Source organism: Anarhichas minor, unplaced genomic scaffold (assembly GCF_050575085.1).
Source record: "Anarhichas minor isolate MPS153535 unplaced genomic scaffold, ASM5057508v1 ptg000032l, whole genome shotgun sequence".
Classification (NCBI taxonomy): Eukaryota; Metazoa; Chordata; class Actinopteri; order Perciformes; family Anarhichadidae; genus Anarhichas; species Anarhichas minor.
In genome coordinates this window covers 1,600,278-1,620,349 of record NW_027466478.1, presented here as the reverse complement: position 1 = coordinate 1,620,349, position 20,072 = coordinate 1,600,278, and the positions used below count along the sequence as shown (strand labels likewise).

The window sequence follows — 20,072 nt, the reverse complement described above, 5'->3', positions numbered from 1 at the left end:
ATCTAAACATGAATCTGTCATTATTTTAATAGTTCAGTATTGTATGCAAGATAACAGGTATGTTTATGCATGGTAGTGGCACTAATAGGCCATCACTCATTTTTCGTGACCACATTTATGTTTGAATAGCTTGTATGCATGATTATCATGCAATTGACAGACAATGTTGATATTGGCATTGGTATCAGCTGACAAGGTGTATTTCTAAATGGCAGTGGCACAGCCTCCCTACTCACTGTACCTTGCACATGTTTAAAATAAAAACATGAATATATGAACCTGTGTATTATTTGAATAGCTTAGTATTGAATGCACAATAAAGAGGTATGTTTATACATGGCACTAGGCCCAGTTTAATATAAAACACAATTGTATACAATATATCTCACACTGAGGATATATAACTGGCTAGCAGTTGGGGTCCCTGCTCCATCTCTCTATCAGTTTGGGGGTCCTTGGCCTGAAAAACATTGAAGACCCCTGCTCTAAACCCTTAAGAAAACTTCTCATTTTACTGCAGAAGACTGTCTGCCCCCGTCAGTTCTGGTTCTGGTTCTCCCGTGCTTCCCTTTACCCAGCAATACGGCCTGGGTGGGTTGGTTAGCAGCGTGGTGTTGGTGTTGGCTCCCAGCGGGGACTGGAAGAGCAGAGAGGATAAGCTCTGCTCCTGAAGGAGGAGGAGGAGACGCTGCTGCCGGGAGCTGAGCTCTCCTCCTCCCTCCGGAGCTCCAACTGCAGGTCCAAGGCTGCAGCAAAACCGCATCTGGGTCTTTCCACGGTGGACCAGTCTCTGCTGGAGGATCTGGGTCTGTCCACGGTGGACCGGTCTCTGCTGGAGGATCTGGGTCTGTCCACGGTGGACCGGTCTCTGCTGGAGGATCTGGGTCTGTCCACGGTGGACTGGTCTCCGATGATAAGCATTAAGAATAACTGCATAGAAATTCATTAAGAATAACTGCATAGAAATAGACAATCTTCTCTCTGATGTTCAAATTGACTTACAGTATGTAGATCATAAAGAGGCATCAGTATTAAACTGAGACTTTTTTTACAACCACTTGAAAGTTCCTCACAGTAACTTTAACATATAGTGTGTGTAAGAAAGTTACTTCCCTGTTTTTATACCCTTTTATACAACTTGGCTAGAATCAAGTAAGGATCATTTAAACAATAAAAAAGTCCAAAAAGTCCTGACAAGACAGGGCATATTTTCTTTTTCAAAATAGTATTTAACTAAAACTCTGACCCAAGCCACATGTTGTAGTAGTCCAAACCAAACCACACTGCAGTCCTGCTCTTTGTATGCCCATCTTGGCCTACTATATTTCAAGTGGAACTCTTGCTTAACGGAAACCCAAAAGTTGTCAATGAACGTATTTAAAGCAGCAATTATTATTTTTCTGACTGCTGTTTTGCAAATTACTTTAATATACAATTTGTTAGGAGAGACAGGGTTGAATTATTAGTTAATAGAAGTCTGAGGAGCTTGGCCTTTTGTTCATACTCCTTTTTTTCTCCCTTTAAATAGGGTGCTCTTTCTTTGTTAATATATATACGACTCAAGAGACTCACATGAGGTAAACCCCAAATGTAAGGTCCAAATGGGAAATATTACATATGCAGGATTTTGAGGATTCCGGAGCGAAACACAGATTGTGTTAAAGCTCTGAGTTTTATCCTTCTATAATAGAAGTTATCCTTCTATTATTACTTCATACGGTTCCATCCACAATGGAACATCCCAATGCATCAAAATGTTTTCGGTCTTCAAAATATTGTCCGTAGTACTACAGCGAGGCTCTCTAGACGGCATGACATGAGACATTTTTACTACATTCACAGGTAATTTATTTGTGGTTTTGTTGCTGATATGTGTTGAGAAGAGGCCTCATGTGGCGAATAGAACATGAACGTTTATGCTAAAAGTGTAGAATTAGTTGGGGATGGTGACAGATACTGTTATACAGTCTACAATATAATTGTTTGTTTTGCCTCCATATTAAAATATACTGAGGGGGAAGCAAGAAGTTAAACCACTGCAGCTCACCTTGATGCATGTGGTCGGGTTGCTTAATGATGATGTTGTTAAAGCGGCTGCCTCAAGAGACTCCTGGGGATTGAAGTAAAATGAAATGTGCCATTGCTGCTTGTGGCCACAGTGGTCATTGTTCAGTACGTTCAGTTTCACTTTAATGCAACAAAAGTAACTTCAGAGACTCTTTGAATCCTCAACCCCTCAATCAGTCCGGGTCCCTCTAAAGAACTTCTCAACACTTAAAATGTTCATTTCTAGAATTAAAAAGCAAATGTACTGCAGCTCACAAACTGATAATTCAATCAGAAACACTCATCTTTTCTGCTTCTCACAAGATGCACCGAAGTTAATGGCAGCCGCCTGCAGTCTTCTGTTTGGGTGTTGGTGAGAGCTGAACTAATCAATGTGAAAGCTGCTGGATATGACACAGAGCTTCAGCCATGACAGCAGTACCACTGACCCTTTTCACAGTACAGGGAGGCATTTACTTCATTGAAAATATAGGAAATAAGGCGTAGAGGGTGAAATGCCTGACATGCTTGTTTATTACGTCATTCTGCAGTAAATCGTTTATTCAAAAATAAAGCAGGCCTGCTGTCCATGTGACTGAGCTCTCAGTCAGCCCCTTTAAGACTTACTGCTACTGTTGTCCCACTTAGAAGCCCTTTATACTGTACACACTGACTTCTTTTACCAAAACACTAGTGAAGTTAAGTCTCGAATGTTGTTAGTTTGAATCCCTGGACAGCTGAGAAAAAAGTGGGGAGGAATACTACTCTCCTTTCCATACTGTACATAACTAATGCCAATGCACTGAGTAACACCTGTGTTGTGCTGGTTTTTCAAAATCAAAGCATGACTCTTCCCAAAGTAATAGATTACATAACAATGGGACCAATAATAAATACAGCTCAATATGAATTCATTAATAAATGACATGGCACTCTCCATACTACAGCATCATATGATTGATAAATATGAACAGCAATGTATGAACTTGCATAGTAAAAGGTTAAACACAAAGCTTGTCTGCTGTGAGATCACATGTCTGATCCCCCACTCCATTTTGGGTATGGAGCATTGTTATGGAATGAGTCATTTAGCATGGTCTAACCCCCGTCAACGTGGTTCTCGTTACCCTCACCATAGTCTTTAAGTGTGCCGGCATAAACCCCCCTGCTCCTCCCTTTTGGCAAAACACACACACACACACGCACACACGCACGCACGCACGCGCACACACACACACACACACACACACACACACACACACACACACACACACACACACACACACACAAACAGAGTGCTGCAGTGTGGATATTTATACCCAGGTCTGTGTTTCCCATTAGGACGGCTCTGCCTCTGTCTCTGCTCTGCCACACAGAGCTCAGTGGAGGAGAACTCTGGGCTCAGTCACCTCCCAGCAGTCCCAGCTCTTGTTATGAAGCACTGGTGGGGGAAATCCTCAACAACGTGTGTGCAATAACAGGGATCTCAGTGTGGCGTGAAGGATAAAAGAATGTTGGCACTTCATTTTCCTCCTTCTGTATGAATTTAGCTCTATGTATTACTATTGATGTAAAGGTAGAAAAAACTAAATATATATGTTGTTTTATGGAAAATCCTACCTGTTCTGCCTTCAAAAGGTGTAAAATTCCACCAAATAAGTACACTAAAAAAATAGATATATTCTGAGTAATATTAAAACCAACCAAACACATGTTACCTCTGGGTTTAGCTATGATTTCTGCCAGCTGGAAGCTTACAGTGGCAGTGGCTACCATACTGAGGAAAGTGAGCGTATGAAAAATGTTCACCACATAATTTCTACATCCAACAGTCATATGCAACTTTTTGCTGAAAGATTTTGTGGGAAATTTAGGAAATCTCAAGCTGATTGAAAAGTGAATAAAGGCAAATGGAAAATGGTCGTTTACTTCACAGGGCTCTACCCCTCAGGACACCCCCGTTTACTGTGAATCTGTAAAGTCCTTATGGATCCCCTAAGACAGGGGTATTCAATTACAATTCCAAAAGGTCCAGATTGCGAAAATCTCCTCGGGCAAAGGTCCCGAACATTACAATAATATCTAACTTGCACTATTTAGTGCCATAATATATATTCAAGAAGCCTGGCAGTAGTAACAACGTCTCTGTGTCGTCTGTCAAATCAAATAAAGAAAGTACACATCAATTATATTTTAACAATTATTATTCTCAGTTTTCAAATTTAACTGGATGGATTATAAATAATACATAGAAATACATAAATAAATGTTCTTCTCATTTCAAGTACAATAATGGCTGGATTAAAGAATAACTGACATAACAGAAAGCTTTTCAAAAATGTGCATCTTAAAATAAAGTAATTCATTTTAGAAAAATTGATTTCACTGAATTCACTGCAGCTTTAAATTCAGTTCATTCAGGTGTGAAGAGATGTCAATAAAAAATCAATATTATATTTTTGTCATCTTCTAACAAGAGAAATTAGTGTGCAGGGACTTTATCTGTGGTTATTAAACCACTTGTTTCAGCTCTATTCTCTCTGTTAACATCATTGTTGAACAGTGAATTAATATGTCAGGATTCTGATCATATTGGGCTCTAAGGTTTATTTTCTGTGAGATGGTACGTTTGCTCTAAAGAGTTGTGCTTTGTCTCGTAGTGACGCTTCACAATACCACTTTTAATAATCGTCACGGTCTCTGAACATATGAGACATACTGGTATTAAACTATCCGTGTGAAGAATTCATCTATAAGCGTCTGTTCAGTAGTGGTTATAGACTCTGTCTCTCTGACCACTTTTCTCTTTTTGGACAACGTCATGTGAATTAACTTCTATAATCACGGTCTTCTTTCTCTTTCCTCGTCTCTCCCCCGTGTGTCACGGTGTATGAACATCTCACTCGAGTCAGGAAACTTGTCAAAATACCCATTTTTGGCTGAGCTGCATCACGCGATGTGATTTACAACGCATTGGTTGGTGTGTTTCTTGCACCTCTGAACAAGTGCCGTGAAGGCTGAACAAGATGCGCCGGTTAAAATAAAAAACCCTCCGTAAAAACATAAAATCGGTTTTAGGTCCAGGGTCCGGATCCGGACCACGGTCCGCCTTTTAGTGACCCCTGCCCTAAGATATAAACACCAGATGATTAAACCAGTAAGACCACGTGGCTCTTCCGTTCATCACAGTGACAGTTTTCCTCTCCCTCTGTCGCTCTTAAAGGCATCAAACTGTAGCTTTACTACTCAGGCCTTTTTTCTCCTGGCAGCTCTTATCTGTAGCTCTTTAAGAGACAGTCAAGGTTGAAAACAGATGGCTTCCATTAGGGGATTTCATGCTCGCATAGTTTCATTCAGCACAGCCTCAGACACAGAGAGATTGGATTTGATAGGTTTCCTCCTTTCAACTTTTTTTTTTCCTCTTGGGAGCAGTTAAGGTGCTGTGACACTCAGCATCGAACAACCGGAGGCTGAATGAAACCTGACTTTATCTCCGAACATAAATGTGGCTGATCGGCATCCTTGTTCGTTTTTAACAGTATTTCTAAAACTTCTATCTTGAAGAACTAATGAAGTAAATGTAAAGAAAGAGAGACCCAATGCTCTTTGAGGCCGATTTTTTTTCTCACTTTTTCAATAAGGAGTATCAGAAAGATGGATGTTTATGGAAGACTTGGATTTGCTGGGAATTATTAAGAGGTTTCATGAACCAATATTAGTTCAAGATAACTGCAGTGAGCCACACAATATAAGATCCCCTAAATTTGTTTCATAAAGAATCCACAGGACTTGATTTGAGCACTGGAGGCAGTAGGTTGAAGTGTTGTCTCAGAAATGGCTGAAGACAGAAGGGGCCATTGATGTAACATGCATGTAGACAAAATATGCAACACATCCTAAGAGTAGGTCGTTGCCAATGACTCCCAAAACGACATGTAATCTTTCTATTCAATATGTGAAACGGTCACCATTTTAAGTGGTTAATGTTGTGTCATTTGTGACCCGTTTCATTCCTGCTTGGTAAGTAAACATTCTTTTGGGGGAATATTAGGCTGTGTTTATTTTTTTCCTTTTGGGGGATTTATCTTGCTGCTGCTCAGAGCCCCTCCATTACAAATCTCCCTGTATAGTCCAAGCGCCAAAGACTCTGTCAAGACTTTATCATCACATCATCTGTTAATAATAAACAATTATGTTTTCTTCGTCAAACTTGTCTCTCCTCATTGAACTGTTTTTGGCCAAAGATGCCGCACAGAACTGTCATCTGTTCCACATGAAAGAGTTAGAGTGCAGAGTTCTCCCTAAAACTACAAGTTGTTTCTTTTTGTTGCTAACAGTTGTGTAGGCTAACCACGTCCTGCAGGTTTGAGCATCTGTCCCCTTGTGTACCGTCTTAGGACACACGTAGGCAGTTGAATAAATGTCCCGTTTGATCCAAGCAGGGTCATATTTCACCTACAGAGAACACAAATAGCCTGCGACTGTGATAAGTGTCTTGGTTGTGAAGCTGTGCGGCAGCTTAAGAACATGACAGTATCGCCGTAATTGAAATTTTCATGAAATGTGGTTGCTGGTTTCATGTAGACGGCAGAGGAAAGCAACAGAGAGAGAGTAGATTGGGCAGATGTGGTGAGTGGAGATACGGGTGGGAGCTGTGAAAGATAATCATGCCCCCCCCCCCCCCCCCCCTCCTCTCCCCACATCTCCCAACACACAGTGTTGTTTGACACCTGTGATTGACACCGTGTTTGGAGCTGCTCCCTCTATGACTCTCCAGAGAATAGCTTAATAGTGCGATCTTTGATAACGCTGTCACACACTATCACAAACCTTCATGATGATTTGTGCGAAATAATTGATAACAGCTCCTCAGGGTGAAATTGAGAGCCTCTCCCTGCTCCCACTGTGTGGTAATCTCCACAGAAAGAAGGCCATGTGTAAATTCAGAGATTGAACAGACCTAATCTAAATTGTAATGCAAATTATGTGAGCACATGCATATGTTAGCGTTGTCGTTTGGACCAGGAAAGGGGATAAAACGGGAGCAAGTGAAAAGGCAGTGATGTGACTGGCAGTGACATACGTGGGCGTACGAGTGAGAGACAGCCTAAGAAGTACATAAAACAACACATCAGTCATCCACAGGTGGAGACAGGCAGGTGGAGTTCACAGCGTGAGGCAGCGTAGTGCAAGCTCATTTGGCGAGACACTGCCACTGTGGAAGCCGAAGCTGCAGAGACACACCGCTGACCTCGAGGCAGTTTGGAATTCAACAATGAGGAGAAAATAGAAATCTTTGGGAGAGGAAAGAACAGCGGAGGTCCACTATGCTGAGGTTCTTATTGATAGCACATTGTGTTCAAATGTTCAATATATACAAACAGGTTGTGTGTACTGGTAAATTCAAAGTAACACTACTGATAAAGAAATGGTAATTACTTTATTAGTAGTTGACAAAGAAATGGTAATTTTGCAGGTGAAGTATTCCTTTAGATAACCAATCCAATGTACTTGTGCTTTACTTGTATATTTCAATTTGATGCTACTTTATACTTCTTCCTAACATGTCAGCACGGGTGTAGTTAGCTTTGGTCACTGAGGTCATGAGTCCAGCTGCCCCCAGCAAAGCCACACTCACCTGATAAATGTTTGACCATAGCCACCAACCAAACACTGTAACATTTTGTACTGTTTAAAAATAAATCATAAAATCTTACATTTCATTAGTTCATTTAACTGACTCATTCTATTTTTGCAAATTGTATTTCCCTACATTTCTGTTCAAATGTTGTTTCAAGCAGGTATGTCATTCTGGTAAAAAATACTTTTTATAGTAATTGAGATATGTTGTACCCAAAACCTGTTAAATTTTAAGATATTTAGTCCAAAAAGATCAGAATAGGTCTAAAACCTGTGTGCAATGTGTCATTCTGAGGTGCTCTTGTATTGTTTCTATTGTTATTCTATTGTTATTTATTTTATGTATTTCAAAAAATAATATGAACATTACAATGTAACTTTTCTTCATGTCACAAAACCCCAAATTCCCAGAAAAGGTACTGAAAAGATTCTTAAGTGTAGCTACATGCATTTAAGAGGAATTATTGTACTTTTAATTCCATTTGCTTTGCACATTAAGAGTTTACATATACAACCTTCTGATCATTATAACTGTTTAAACAGAGCAGTTAGAATTAGCTCCACTTCGACCTACAACATGACAGTGCTGCTTACACATTAATGCATGAATGATAGTAAACCAATAACACAAATTATTCATGAGTACTTTCACTATTAAAACTTACTGCTGACACTCTTTACATTCATTGTGTACTTTTACTTGTAATGGAACATTTCCTTTTCATTTCTACATTACTAAGATAAAGTATCTGAATACATCTTTAACCCTTCAATGAAGTTCTCATTGGTAATCCCATTGGTAATGCACTGTAGACCCGCTTTTCATCACGCTCCAATAACATAACTTATGACAATAAAAGCTGACATGATGCATTACCTAACTCTGCAAGTCGATTTTCACATCACATTTAAATGAAGTGAAACCATGAGCGGCCTGGAAGGACGGGAAAGCAGTTAGCAGTAATGTATGACTGTATTGTCCTTTAACATCATGTGAAGTATTTCAGGCGAAGCTAAACATGTTGAGTTTAAGTGAGTTTTTTTTTTTTTTTTTTTTAATACCATGCTTACTTCCTTGTGTGGATCATTTTCTTGCAAAACCTCAGTGTCAAACAGGGAGTCCTGGGAAAGCTTAGGTGATCCAGGTAAACACAAAACACGTGGCAGCAGGAGTAGCCGACACACATTTTGCTGGGAGTATAGCAATCCTTTACAAGTTGGCCTAGGTCAGGGGTCGGCAACCCGCGGGTCCGGAGCCGCATGCGGCTCTTCAGCCCCTCTGTTGCGGCTCCCTGAGGCTACATCCACACCAATATGTTTTTGTTCCGTCCACACAGCGTTTCAGCATCGTTTTCGAGATGATCTCCATCCAGACTAAAACGCCTGAAAACGAATATCACGTGACTACGTACACTGGGCATGCGGGTGGGTGCCGATGTAAACAGGAAGTAGATTGGTTGCTCAAAGCCGCTAACCGTGGGTACAACCCAAGTCTCTTAATTGCATCCCCGTTTCCCTCACTTGCGTCCTTTCCTTGCGTCTTAGTTCCTCCCACCAGGGATGCATGGAGGAAACCATGCGAGGAGAGAGGAACGAGGAAATATGTTTTAAGAGACATGAGATGTCCTTTCCTCAGTTGCGTCACGTGAAGCGACGTCTGTTTCTGATGACAGAGGCTCTGATCACAGCTGATAACAGCTGGATCAGCTGTCAGTCGGCTTTAACAGCTGGAGAGACTTTTGAGAAGTTTGTGTCTGTACACATGATCACTGAACTTAATAATAGTATCTAATAATACTAACAACTAATAAAGACACACAATAATCATCACTGTACTTAATAATAGTAACTAATAATACTAGTAACTAATAAATAACAACTTCCGGTTCAAGCGAGGAGCGAGGAAATGACAAATAAGAGACTTGGGATGTACCCCAGGACTTCAGACGGCCACTCCGTAGGTCTGATAACACCGCTGGACACGCTGCTCACTAATCGCTCCAATAACAGCTGCTTCCTCCGCAGAAATGCAGACTTTAACTGAACAACAGCTGCTAGTAAAGACAACAAGGTCAGCAACACCTGTAATCAGTTGTCCATGTTGAATTAACCTGGTGGTCGATCGATAATCAAGACTATTATTGTTTGTGATCTTCCGGGAAACGGTCACGTGATATGGGCGTGACGAATCAGGGAAGTACACGCCGTGACTGCTTAGAACCAATCAAGTACCGAACATGGGAGTGTACGTCATTGTTTCTAAACTTATGCGTTTACGAGCGTCCACATGAAGAGGTAACCCCGGAGTTTTCAAAGTCCTCCGTTTTCGGTGCTTTGAAAACTCCGGCGTAGTGTGTACGCTCAGTGTAAACGTAGCAAAACATATGCGTTTGCAAATGTAAACGTAGTACTGTGGACATTGTGAGAAATTTAAGTTTAAAAGCATTCCTAGTATGTTTAGAAGCACTCATAGTGGTGGATATTATATGTCATAATGTGTTTACTTGTAGAAGTTTAAACCAAGGATTGTGGTTATTGAATGTATTGAGTGTCTGTGAGAGGGGGGTTTCCAGGTCACGACCATATAAGGTGGTGAGTGAGGTATGTGCCAAGAGCGGGGGATGGACGAAAGCTGGCTGCAAGGAGGGGTGTCTGACCAGAAGAACGGGTCATAGGCCAAGGAGGAGCTTATCGGATTTCAGCCAATCACTGAGCTGATCGATGTAGTGAAGAATGTGGAACATGAGACTTTTCCAGACTTTTCCTTGGGACAATAGGACTGTGGATCTCCGGACATCTTCAGACTCTCTGCGGGCCATCGGCCAGATACACCAGTCTGCCGGGTGGCCCGGATTGGGCCTCTATTTCATGAAATATTATGTTATTAATAGTGTGATTCGGTTTGTAACTGTTTTGCATTTGTTGGATAATAAATCCTTTTCATTTCAACTTGAACCAGCTGTTTTGTTTTGGAAATGGACGAGAAGCACATGGCTGCAGTGAGAGGGGTGGCTACTCTCTGTGTTCAAAAGTTCTGGCCCTAACAACATGGCCTCAGGCTTTGACAAAAAATAACATGGAAATAAATATCGGTTATTTTAATTTTATTTTTTGCACAGTGGACAATCTTTCAAAGGAAACAGCTCTTATCTTGGAGTTTGAGGTGATACAGTGTCCTGAAAATAAAAAATGTTTTAATATTTTACTAAAATGACATCGCTGTCAGGCGCCTTTCCCTGCAGGTGGCTAATCATGATTTGCAGACCCCCGCCCTCGGTAAACTATCAATGGATAAACCCCCAAAAAAGAAAAGTCACGGAGGAAAATAGAGAGTTTAATTCTGCGTGGACGTATTCCTTTGCTTTCACTGCCAACAATGCTGGCTTACCTGTATGCTTGATGTGTGCCGAGAACTTTGCAAATACACTTCCAGAACAAACACACAGCATTTGCTGAAAAGTATAGCGCTGGAGATGAGCGAAAAAGAGCGATTTCTCAACTGCTGCAGCAAACTGAGCACGTGTTTTTCTCCTCTTCATAAGAGTTTGATATTGTTCTAACAGGTATAATAGCAATAAAATGTCAAGAATTGTCTTTATTCTTGTTCTATATTTTCATAAATACAACAAACTATAGTTTTTGTATACAGTATATAATCTAACGATATATACAACTTTATAAGCTGTGATATCAAATAGCTTTTGCGGCTCCAGACAAATTTTATTTGGTGGAAAATAGAGCAAAATGTCTCTTTGGATAGAAAAGGTTGCCCCCTGGCCTAGTGAAAGAAAAACTTGCAAAACTGGTACTATAACATATCGTGTGACTTTTTAAGCTGAACGGTGACACAGCCAATTAGTTTGGCATTCTTCATATAGTGCACCGTAAGGTGACGCTCATCAGTCTGCGGTCTAAAGACAACAGGCGGGTCTGGAAAGACCCACAGCAATAACAGAAGCTGCTGACAAGCAAGAGGCACAAAGGCTGAAACACAGAGCACTAAGCGGCGTTAGGGAGAGTCAATCCATTACACTCAAGGAACAGTTCTGCACTGAGACCCCAACCGTTGACCCACAACCTGACTGAACCCGACTGGTAATGCCAAATTTGTGACCTGAACCTGACCCAAGACCATATACTGTTGATACATAGTGACAAAAACGCGTACAACTGACGGATCAGACAACGCCGTGGTAGTGACCTGTCAATCACAAGGTAGCCCCGCCCTAAAGCATACCCTGCTTTATGGTCAATTTCAGTGATTTTCAACCAGTGTGCCGTGAGAGATCGTCAGGTGTGCAGTGGGAAAATGTCTAATTTCACTTAATCGGTCCAAATAAAATATTATTTAGTTGCTGCAAATAATTTGCCATTGTTGAGCGTCTAAGCTGCAACATAGTAGCTGGCTAAGTAGTTAAATACTCTTCCATGCCAGTGGGTGGCGTAGGTAGCGCAATAATGACCTTGTTAATTCAAGACAGTAGAATTAAATGATGCGCGGGAAAGGTTGCGGTGACAAGACGAACAGCGGTGGAGAAATATTTGAAAAGGAAAAATGCTGAGCCCTGGACAACATTCTAACCCAGATGAAAAGCCTTTTTCATAAATAAATATTAGAATCATACTGTCTCAGTTGACAACAGTCAATCTGATTATTATTATTATTATTGTCTCTTACTGAGTCTACAAAGTTAATAAAACATAGCATAGTTAGCATTTCTAGTTCATTCTAGGGGATTATCTCTCGTTGCACGCATGAATTATAAATGCACATATACATCTGTATATGTGTATACAGGTGCAGTCCGCTATATTGTCTTAATTTAACAAACTAACATTCACATCTAGATGATTCTAGTTTTCCCCTTTTCATTTATATATTATTATATCTATTAATAATCCAATGGTATAAAATATAACAACACAAGAAACCAGCCCTACCACCTCTGCCCATTAGTGGAAATATTTCTAAAACTCTTGAAGACTTAATCTGAGAGAGAGTAATGTCTTTTTTTCAGTACGAAAAGCAACAGGAGCCAGAAAACTGCTCTTGCCTGACTCCATTTAGCTGCCCCAGAAGCATGACATATGTAAAACAATATACTTCATGTTCATAACCAGATCATACAGTGGAACCAGCTATGAGCAGAGCCCCTGACCCAGCCACAGCTCCAGGTCCTGATATTATGAAGGATACAATCTGCATTACAACTCTCCCTCCAGTGTTCTCCATCTTCTCTCTCCTATCGATGAAACTCACAAGAAGACTGGTGGTTAACCTGTAAAATATATACTGAGGACTCACCTTGCAAAACACACTGACTATTCAGTAGTACTGTCTAAAATGTGTACCAGAAGTGGGCCAGTCTTCACAGTCGTCATATTCATACGACGGTCCATGTCAAAGGGATGGATGTGAAGGCTGGCTAACCGATGGAAGGGGAAGCAGCATGGTGACTGCAGCAGGCAGCTGACCCATGAACGTGGCTGCCACACCCAGGTCAAAAGCCTTTATACGAGCTGCAGCTATTACAGAAAGTCACGGAGGGTTTAAGCTGCATTTCAGTGATGCAGGAAATGAGAGTGTTCAAGTCTGAGCCCACTGAACAGGTAACCTCAGAGAAGCTAAAATTGTGTCTTTTTACACTGTTTTCAAATAGAATCAGCTTGTTTGCTTTCTCATTTCCAGAGTAGGATGACAAGATTAATATCAATTTATCTCTGTACATTCAATGCAAAGATACTGAAGCACTGATTGTGTTTGATCTAAATACTGGGAACATGGGCTGACAACCGTGATATCGAAGAATAATAATAATATGGATATCACGTTAATAATGTACATATGATAATGTGTAACTAATCCTGCACCTCTTAAATCATACAGTTATGGTTACTGACTCTCTATCCAAATTCCAGCATTTGTATTTTAAATTAAATGAATTTGCCAAAATGCAGAATAAACAAAGTTAAAGATGAATTTGACTGATAGCATTATTATAAAATATTTTCAAATTTTCCTAGATATGTCGATAATATCAGTAGGGCTGTAACAAGTCCTCAAGAAACTCGAGTAGATCATTGATTCCGCACAGTTAGCTAACTGCTAATGGGTGGCACAGTCCTGCTTGGCTAAATAATGAAGCTAACAGCTAATACTAAAAGAGATTGCATTGAGTTATTCAGTAAATATGTGACAGCTTTAGTGGAAAGTGACTAGATCCTGAGTACTTCACCCAAGTATACTTTGGAGCTCATTTGTCCACACTGACCTCAAAGCAGTCTGTCTGTAATGCAGGTCCAATGAAAGAGGAGTTATCTCTGTGCCCCAGCTCAATATATTCTGAATATGACACAGTAAGGAGACCTGTCAAAGGGTTTTATGTTCTCAGCAATGTTTTTTGTTCCCTTAGGTCAAATGTTCAATGTATGTGTCCCTGGGTTGTTTATGTTGAGATCACCCACAGCTTACAGACTACTCAAATGTGCGGTGTTGTTGATGTCAGACGTTGATATCTCCACAGTGGCAGAACAGATTTTCACCATTCAATCTGCTTTTGAAACATCCACCTCCCTTAGCCCAGGGACCTGGTAACATAGGGGTGGTCTCCACAAAATCCAGTCCTCTGTCTGCACAAAGTACAAAGTTAAGTCAAAGGTAATTTGAGCGTTCAGCAGTTACAATTAGTCAAATCAACTTGGTATCATAGGCTTCATTCTGTCGAGCACAGGATTTCGTATTTGTGCTGCTTTCCCTCCTTTTGAGCTAAAAAGCATAATAGTATTGAAAATGTCAAAGTGAAACTCAAAGCTTCACAACAGCTTCAGAAGAATGCACAGAATGAGGACTGGTGGTTTGTCTGCTATCACTTGAGATGTAAGGATCTCATCAAAGCCAGTATGGACAGGAAGAAGACCTGTCAGAGCACAATGGCATGTGAGTATTGTGTTACGATAGACTTATTATAATAACAATAATAATTCTGAACCAGCAGATCTCTATTCTTATACCAATTTAAGGGAAAAATACATTTTACAACAGCTTGACAGTTGCAATGGTGAGATGTTTTTTTATTCTCATAAAGCAATTAATGTAGTGTGTATATACGACTTTTTTTTCTATAAATATAAAGGTTCTCTTCATAGCAAATGCAAAAGGAAATTACTTCAAAGCTGCGACTATTGTAGAGCTGTCAGCACAATGAAAGGATTATTATGAACCGGAAGCGCGGTGTGGAGGAGCATTTGACAAGAACACAAGTCCTGATGTGTGCGTGAGGCGAGCTGCACTGACAGCAGCCGCTCAGCGCCTCCTCACAAGGCCTCCTTTCTCCTGCAGGGAGAAGACATGCGAGCTGCCGGCTGCTCTCAATCCCACCGCCATCACATTACTCTGCAGGAGCAACCCCAGGTCTCCTCTCAACAACAATAACTGACATATTCAATCTCCGGGTTCAAAAAAAGTTAAAACATTGTTTTTTTAAATGTGCCCGTACAAGTGAATCAAAAATAGGCTTTGTTACAAACATTTATGGTATGTGCATGATCAATCAACCTCTATCAACTGCAGATATAAGCGTGTTTACAGTGCCGTGTTGAGGTTTGGACACCCTTTAAGCTTTTGAACAATGTGTTATTCTACAGGGTTTATTCTATAAATGCTGCAGTCATTATAAAAAATAGTTTTCAAAATTATATCCCTTGTGCCATCAGGCTTTTAAAGAAATATAACCAGAATATAACACATGCGGGTGCATTCACTGTTCAGTATCGGACATCACCTCAACTCAGACTCTTGCGTTCTCTTAACAAAGGTATATGATCCTTGATACTCTTTAAAACCAGGACTACCTCGACACCGAAGCCGTCTATAAGCCTCATATTCCCATGCTACGTCCTGAAATGCATTAAAATCCTGCTGAACTTTGCTTTTGCTGGCATTAAAAGTCAAAATGACAACAGCTCTGAATCGTGTTAAAATAACTGCAGGTAAACATGAAGATCTGAGCAGTGAAAGATGTGACGGTTGGAGCAGATACTTCTCACCGACACCTTTTATCTCACACGAACAATCTGGCTATTTTCATTATTAATTAGTATGAGGATTATTTAAACAATTAACAATTTCTTTTAAATGTCAGAAAACAGACAAAATGACTGAAATGATTAATCAACAATCAATAGTTTGTGGTTCATTTTCTTTCAAACATCTTATGGAGGACAAAATAAATCAGATGTTCTTATTGCTTTTGTGTAATAGAAAAGGGGAGATTATTGGGTAGCTAAATAAACAGTGGTGGTAATAAACAAGTCCAAAGGGTGTCCAATGATCTGAGATGGCCCTGTGTGCAGAAAACATGGTTCACAGTGTGCTTTAACACACACTTGATTGTGTCTTCCTGCCATGTGTTTGAATAACTCACATTCCCTCTGCAGGCGTGTTGTTTCATTCCAAGTTCACTGAACACAAGTGCATACTCATGCTGCTCTGGATCACTGTTGGAAAGCAACACACCGGTATTTGAGCACGTTTTAGACCCTTGTAGTTCATATACTCATTTAACACCAAAACCGCTTCATATGTTTGTATGTGTTTTCCTTCCCACCAGGTGAATTCATCAGTGAACTCTTATCTGCTTTCATTCAGGTCAGAGGTGTGGAATTGTTCTCATATTGTGCCGGGAATCAATTGTTTTGGTGTGAGTTGCTGAGTGTTGGAGATATTGACCATTTTATATTGGCAACATCTCTACAGCTGATAAAATGTTTCGGGGAGAACGGTCCCTTTAAGCAGTCATGTTGGTAACTATGCAGAATTACACAATTTTAAAGTGTATGTAAGAACATTTACCAACTGCAGCTCAACAAAAAGAAAGACAGAATTAAAAGTATTGCCTGAGAGGAGCTCCTATTGTAAAAATACACACAAGTCAAAACTACAACATGCAAAAACACCGGCGTGGTCCTTTAACCTGGCATAACAACGTGTGCTTTATTTGGAAAGGAATGATAGAACTGTCGGGAGCGCGAGCTCCAGACCACAAGCATCTGTCACAACCACTCACATGTTCAACCTGCACACCGATTCTCGTCCCGTATTGCTGACATTTCCCTTCAGAACGACTACAGCGGGTTAATGGGGATAACGGGGAGCCACGAGGAAGCACTTGGGTTTCACGGGACTCTGCTCAGAATAGACCCGGCGCTCACAGGCAGTCCACTGATCAAAGACACAAGCTCCATGTGAAATACTCCCAGCGGTGTCCACAGTAAGTCAGGTCATGGGACCGCGGCATCGTTGATGGTCAGCTGGCTCTTTGTCAGTACAATTCCATTATGTCCAAAGTATGAAAAAAGGTGTTTTTACAAAAAAAAAGAAAAAAAAAAAAGAGTTTTTTAAAAATCTTTAAATACAAATATATACTTACAAAAATCTCACAAATGTATATGTACATTAAAAAACATACCAAGTATATTCTGTAAGTCCGAGAAAAATCACAAGAAAATAATGAAGTGGATTATCATTCAATTTGTCACTAAGCAGTCTGCGTGAGGGACGGGGTCAGACCACATCACACCGTGGTCTCGCCCTGTTTACTGTTGGCCAGTCTCGTGTAAAACCTCCGCCACGAGTTCAGGGTCTTCCCGGACCAGATCCAGAAGCCGGAGGTGATGCCCACGATCAGCGTCATGAGATACTTTATCATGAAGACGGTGAAGTCGGGACTCATGTTGGGGTGGCTCTGGACGGGACACGGCACGGCGTACGTCTTGCACGTCTGGCCGATCCATGTCCTCTCCCACTGCTCCCGGAAGGCCTGCTCGTAGAAGTAGCAGGCGATGACGATGGTGGCCGGCACGGTGTACAGCACGCTGAAGATCCCTATCCGCACCATCAGCTTCTCCAGCTTCTCCGTCTTGGTGCCGTCGTGCTTCATGATGGTGCGGATGCGAAACAGGGACACAAAGCCCGCCAGGAGGAAGGAGGTTCCGATGAATAGGTAGACGAACAGCGGCGCCAGGACGAAGCCCCGGAGCGCATCCACGCTGTTGATGCCCACGAAGCAAACCCCGCTCAGCACGTCTCCGTCCACCTGCCCCACGGCCAGGATGGTGATGGTCTTAATGGCGGGCACGGCCCAGGCCGCCAGGTGGAAGTACTGAGAGTTAGCCTCGATGGCCTCGTGGCCCCACTTCATCCCCGCCGCCAGGAACCAGGTGAGAGCCAGGATGACCCACCAGATGGAGCTGGCCATGCTGAAGAAGTACAGCATCATGAAGAGGATGGTGCAGCCCTCCTTCTTAGTGCCCTGCACCACAGTCCTCATGTCGTTGTCGAACCTGTCGTTACAAACCACCTTGTCCTCCAGCAGAAAGCCAGCGATGTAGGCGATGGACACCATGGTGTAGCAGCCAGAGAGGAAGACGATAGGCCGCTCTGGGTAGCTGAAGCGCTTCATGTCCACCAGGTAGGTCAGCACGGTGAATAACGTGGAAGCACAGCACAACACCGACCAGATGCCAATCCATATCCGCGCGAATTTCAGCTCCTCTTCGCTGAAGTACATCATCCCGTGAGATCTCTGGGGCTCGCAGGGAGCACCGCAGTTCTCCAGCCCGACGAAGCGATAGTTCAGGTATGGGGGCACCCGGAGCGAGGGCGGGCACCGGAACTGACCGTTCGTGTGGTCGGTGCGCACGGTGGGGTCTTGGCCGGGACCGGGGCCGTCTGGTTCGGCCCGGTCCGACATGTTTTGCCCGACGCACAGCTCCCCGGCGCCGTGAACCGGGAAGGTCTCGCACGCGAGGCTGTCGGGCCACTGGAAACCAAACTTGTTCATGAGCGCCTCGCAGCCCTGCCGCGCGCGCTCGCACAGAGAGCGGCACGGGGGCAGCGCCTGCTCCAGCACCGTGCACACGGGCGCGTACATGGAGCAGAGGAAGAACTTTAGATCCGGGGAGCACTGCACTTTGACCAGCGGGTAGAACTGGTGGACCTCCAGCCCCGCGTCCTCCTGGTTGGTGTGACCGAGCAGGTTCGGCATTATGGTCTCGTTGTACGCGATGTCCGTACACAGCGGAATGGAAATCGGCTGGCAGAACCCGTGCTCCGGTATGGACATGCCTCGGTCCCCGCCGCCGTACTGCCCGTTGACGTTTAGAAACAGAATGGAGAACAGTAAAGTCAAACCCGCGCGGAGGAGTCTGTAGTGCACCATGGTGGAGACCGTGTCCGCCGTAGCCTACTTTCTATTTGTTACTTAACTAACTCACGTTACCTCACCGAGCTGCAGCCTACTTCCTTGAAGGCTCTTTGTTGGCGTTTCTTTGCAGGCTAAAAGCAGCTTTTTCCAGCCGAATTCCACAGTTCCTTTCCTCCGGCTTCCCTCCGCGCCGAGTTGATACAAGAATGTGAATACAAAAAAACCCAGAATGTAATGACAACCTCGGCTCCTCCGGTTGAAATCCACAAAAAAACGAGCCGTACTCCCGCAGCAACGGGTCCGCTCCAGTCTTCGGTCTGCCCGACACGGCGTCAGTCTCCGTTCAAACCTGTTCTTCTCGCTCTCTCTCTCTCTCTCTCTCTCTGTCGTTCTCAGGAAATCAAGTTAGGCACCGCTCAGAAGCACTTCCGGTCAAAACATTCTAAATAAAAGCCTCTAATATCGCAAACTCAATAGTACTCAATATGTTTGAAAACTCAAATACTTGATGGCTACATGCATATTTAATTAGATAAAGTTAATGCTCTGTTGTAACACTTGTCGCAGCATGTTTATAGTAAATACAGGCAAAGAAAATAAAAATATATAAACATAGCATGGTTATCAATATATGTGTTCTGTGTATAGTTGCATTTGGGATATTAATGAGATGTTAATTAAGAATAGCATGACAAAGAAAATTATTCTTAAAACAAAAATAATGAAATTGAAACAACAGAGATAAAAAATTGAATAGATATTTTAAGTCGGTGATGAAAAAGCAATTCAGTTTTGTTAAATCTTCCCTGAGCATGCCTCTACTAAAATACATTGTAGGTACTACTGATAGCTGTCAAAACAAAATAATTATATCTCATTAAATACATTTATTTGACGATTATCAGCTTTGTCAGTTCACACTATCAGCAGGCGATTCATCCACATTTGCACTGAAGTACTTCCTGTTTATGTCAGTCTCACTTTTACTAGCGTTACTCTCTCTCTCTCTCTCTCTCTCTCTCTCTCTGTTACTCTCTCTCTCTCTCTCTCTCTCTCTCTCTCTCTCTCTCTCTCTCTCTCTCTCTCTCTCTCTCTCTCTCTCTCTAGGATCTACCAGACGGGTGGGGGACGGGGACGGGGACGGGGACGGGGGGGGGGGGACTAGGGAGGGCCTGCATCTTC

At 42.2% G+C, this 20,072-nt stretch overlaps 1 protein-coding gene across 2 annotated transcripts; it reads right to left on the bottom strand.

Annotated features, from left to right (window-relative positions):
• Positions 1–232: 232 nt before the first annotated feature.
• On the bottom strand, positions 233–19,238 carry fzd1 (frizzled class receptor 1). Of its 2 annotated transcripts, XM_076105396.1 has the most exons (3): positions 16,752–19,238; positions 16,110–16,182; positions 233–930 (listed from the first exon to the last, which is right to left on the bottom strand). In XM_076105396.1, the coding sequence occupies exon 1, from the start codon at positions 18,903–18,905 to the stop codon at positions 17,259–17,261; it is 1,647 nt and encodes a 548-aa protein (XP_075961511.1). In that variant the 5' UTR covers positions 18,906–19,238; the 3' UTR covers positions 233–930; positions 16,110–16,182; positions 16,752–17,258. The 2 variants fall into 2 exon arrangements, with proteins under 2 accessions (XP_075961511.1, XP_075961509.1); XM_076105394.1 differs by lacking the exon at positions 233–930 and having other exon boundaries at positions 14,741–16,182.
• Between the last annotated feature and the right edge of the window lie 834 nt (positions 19,239–20,072).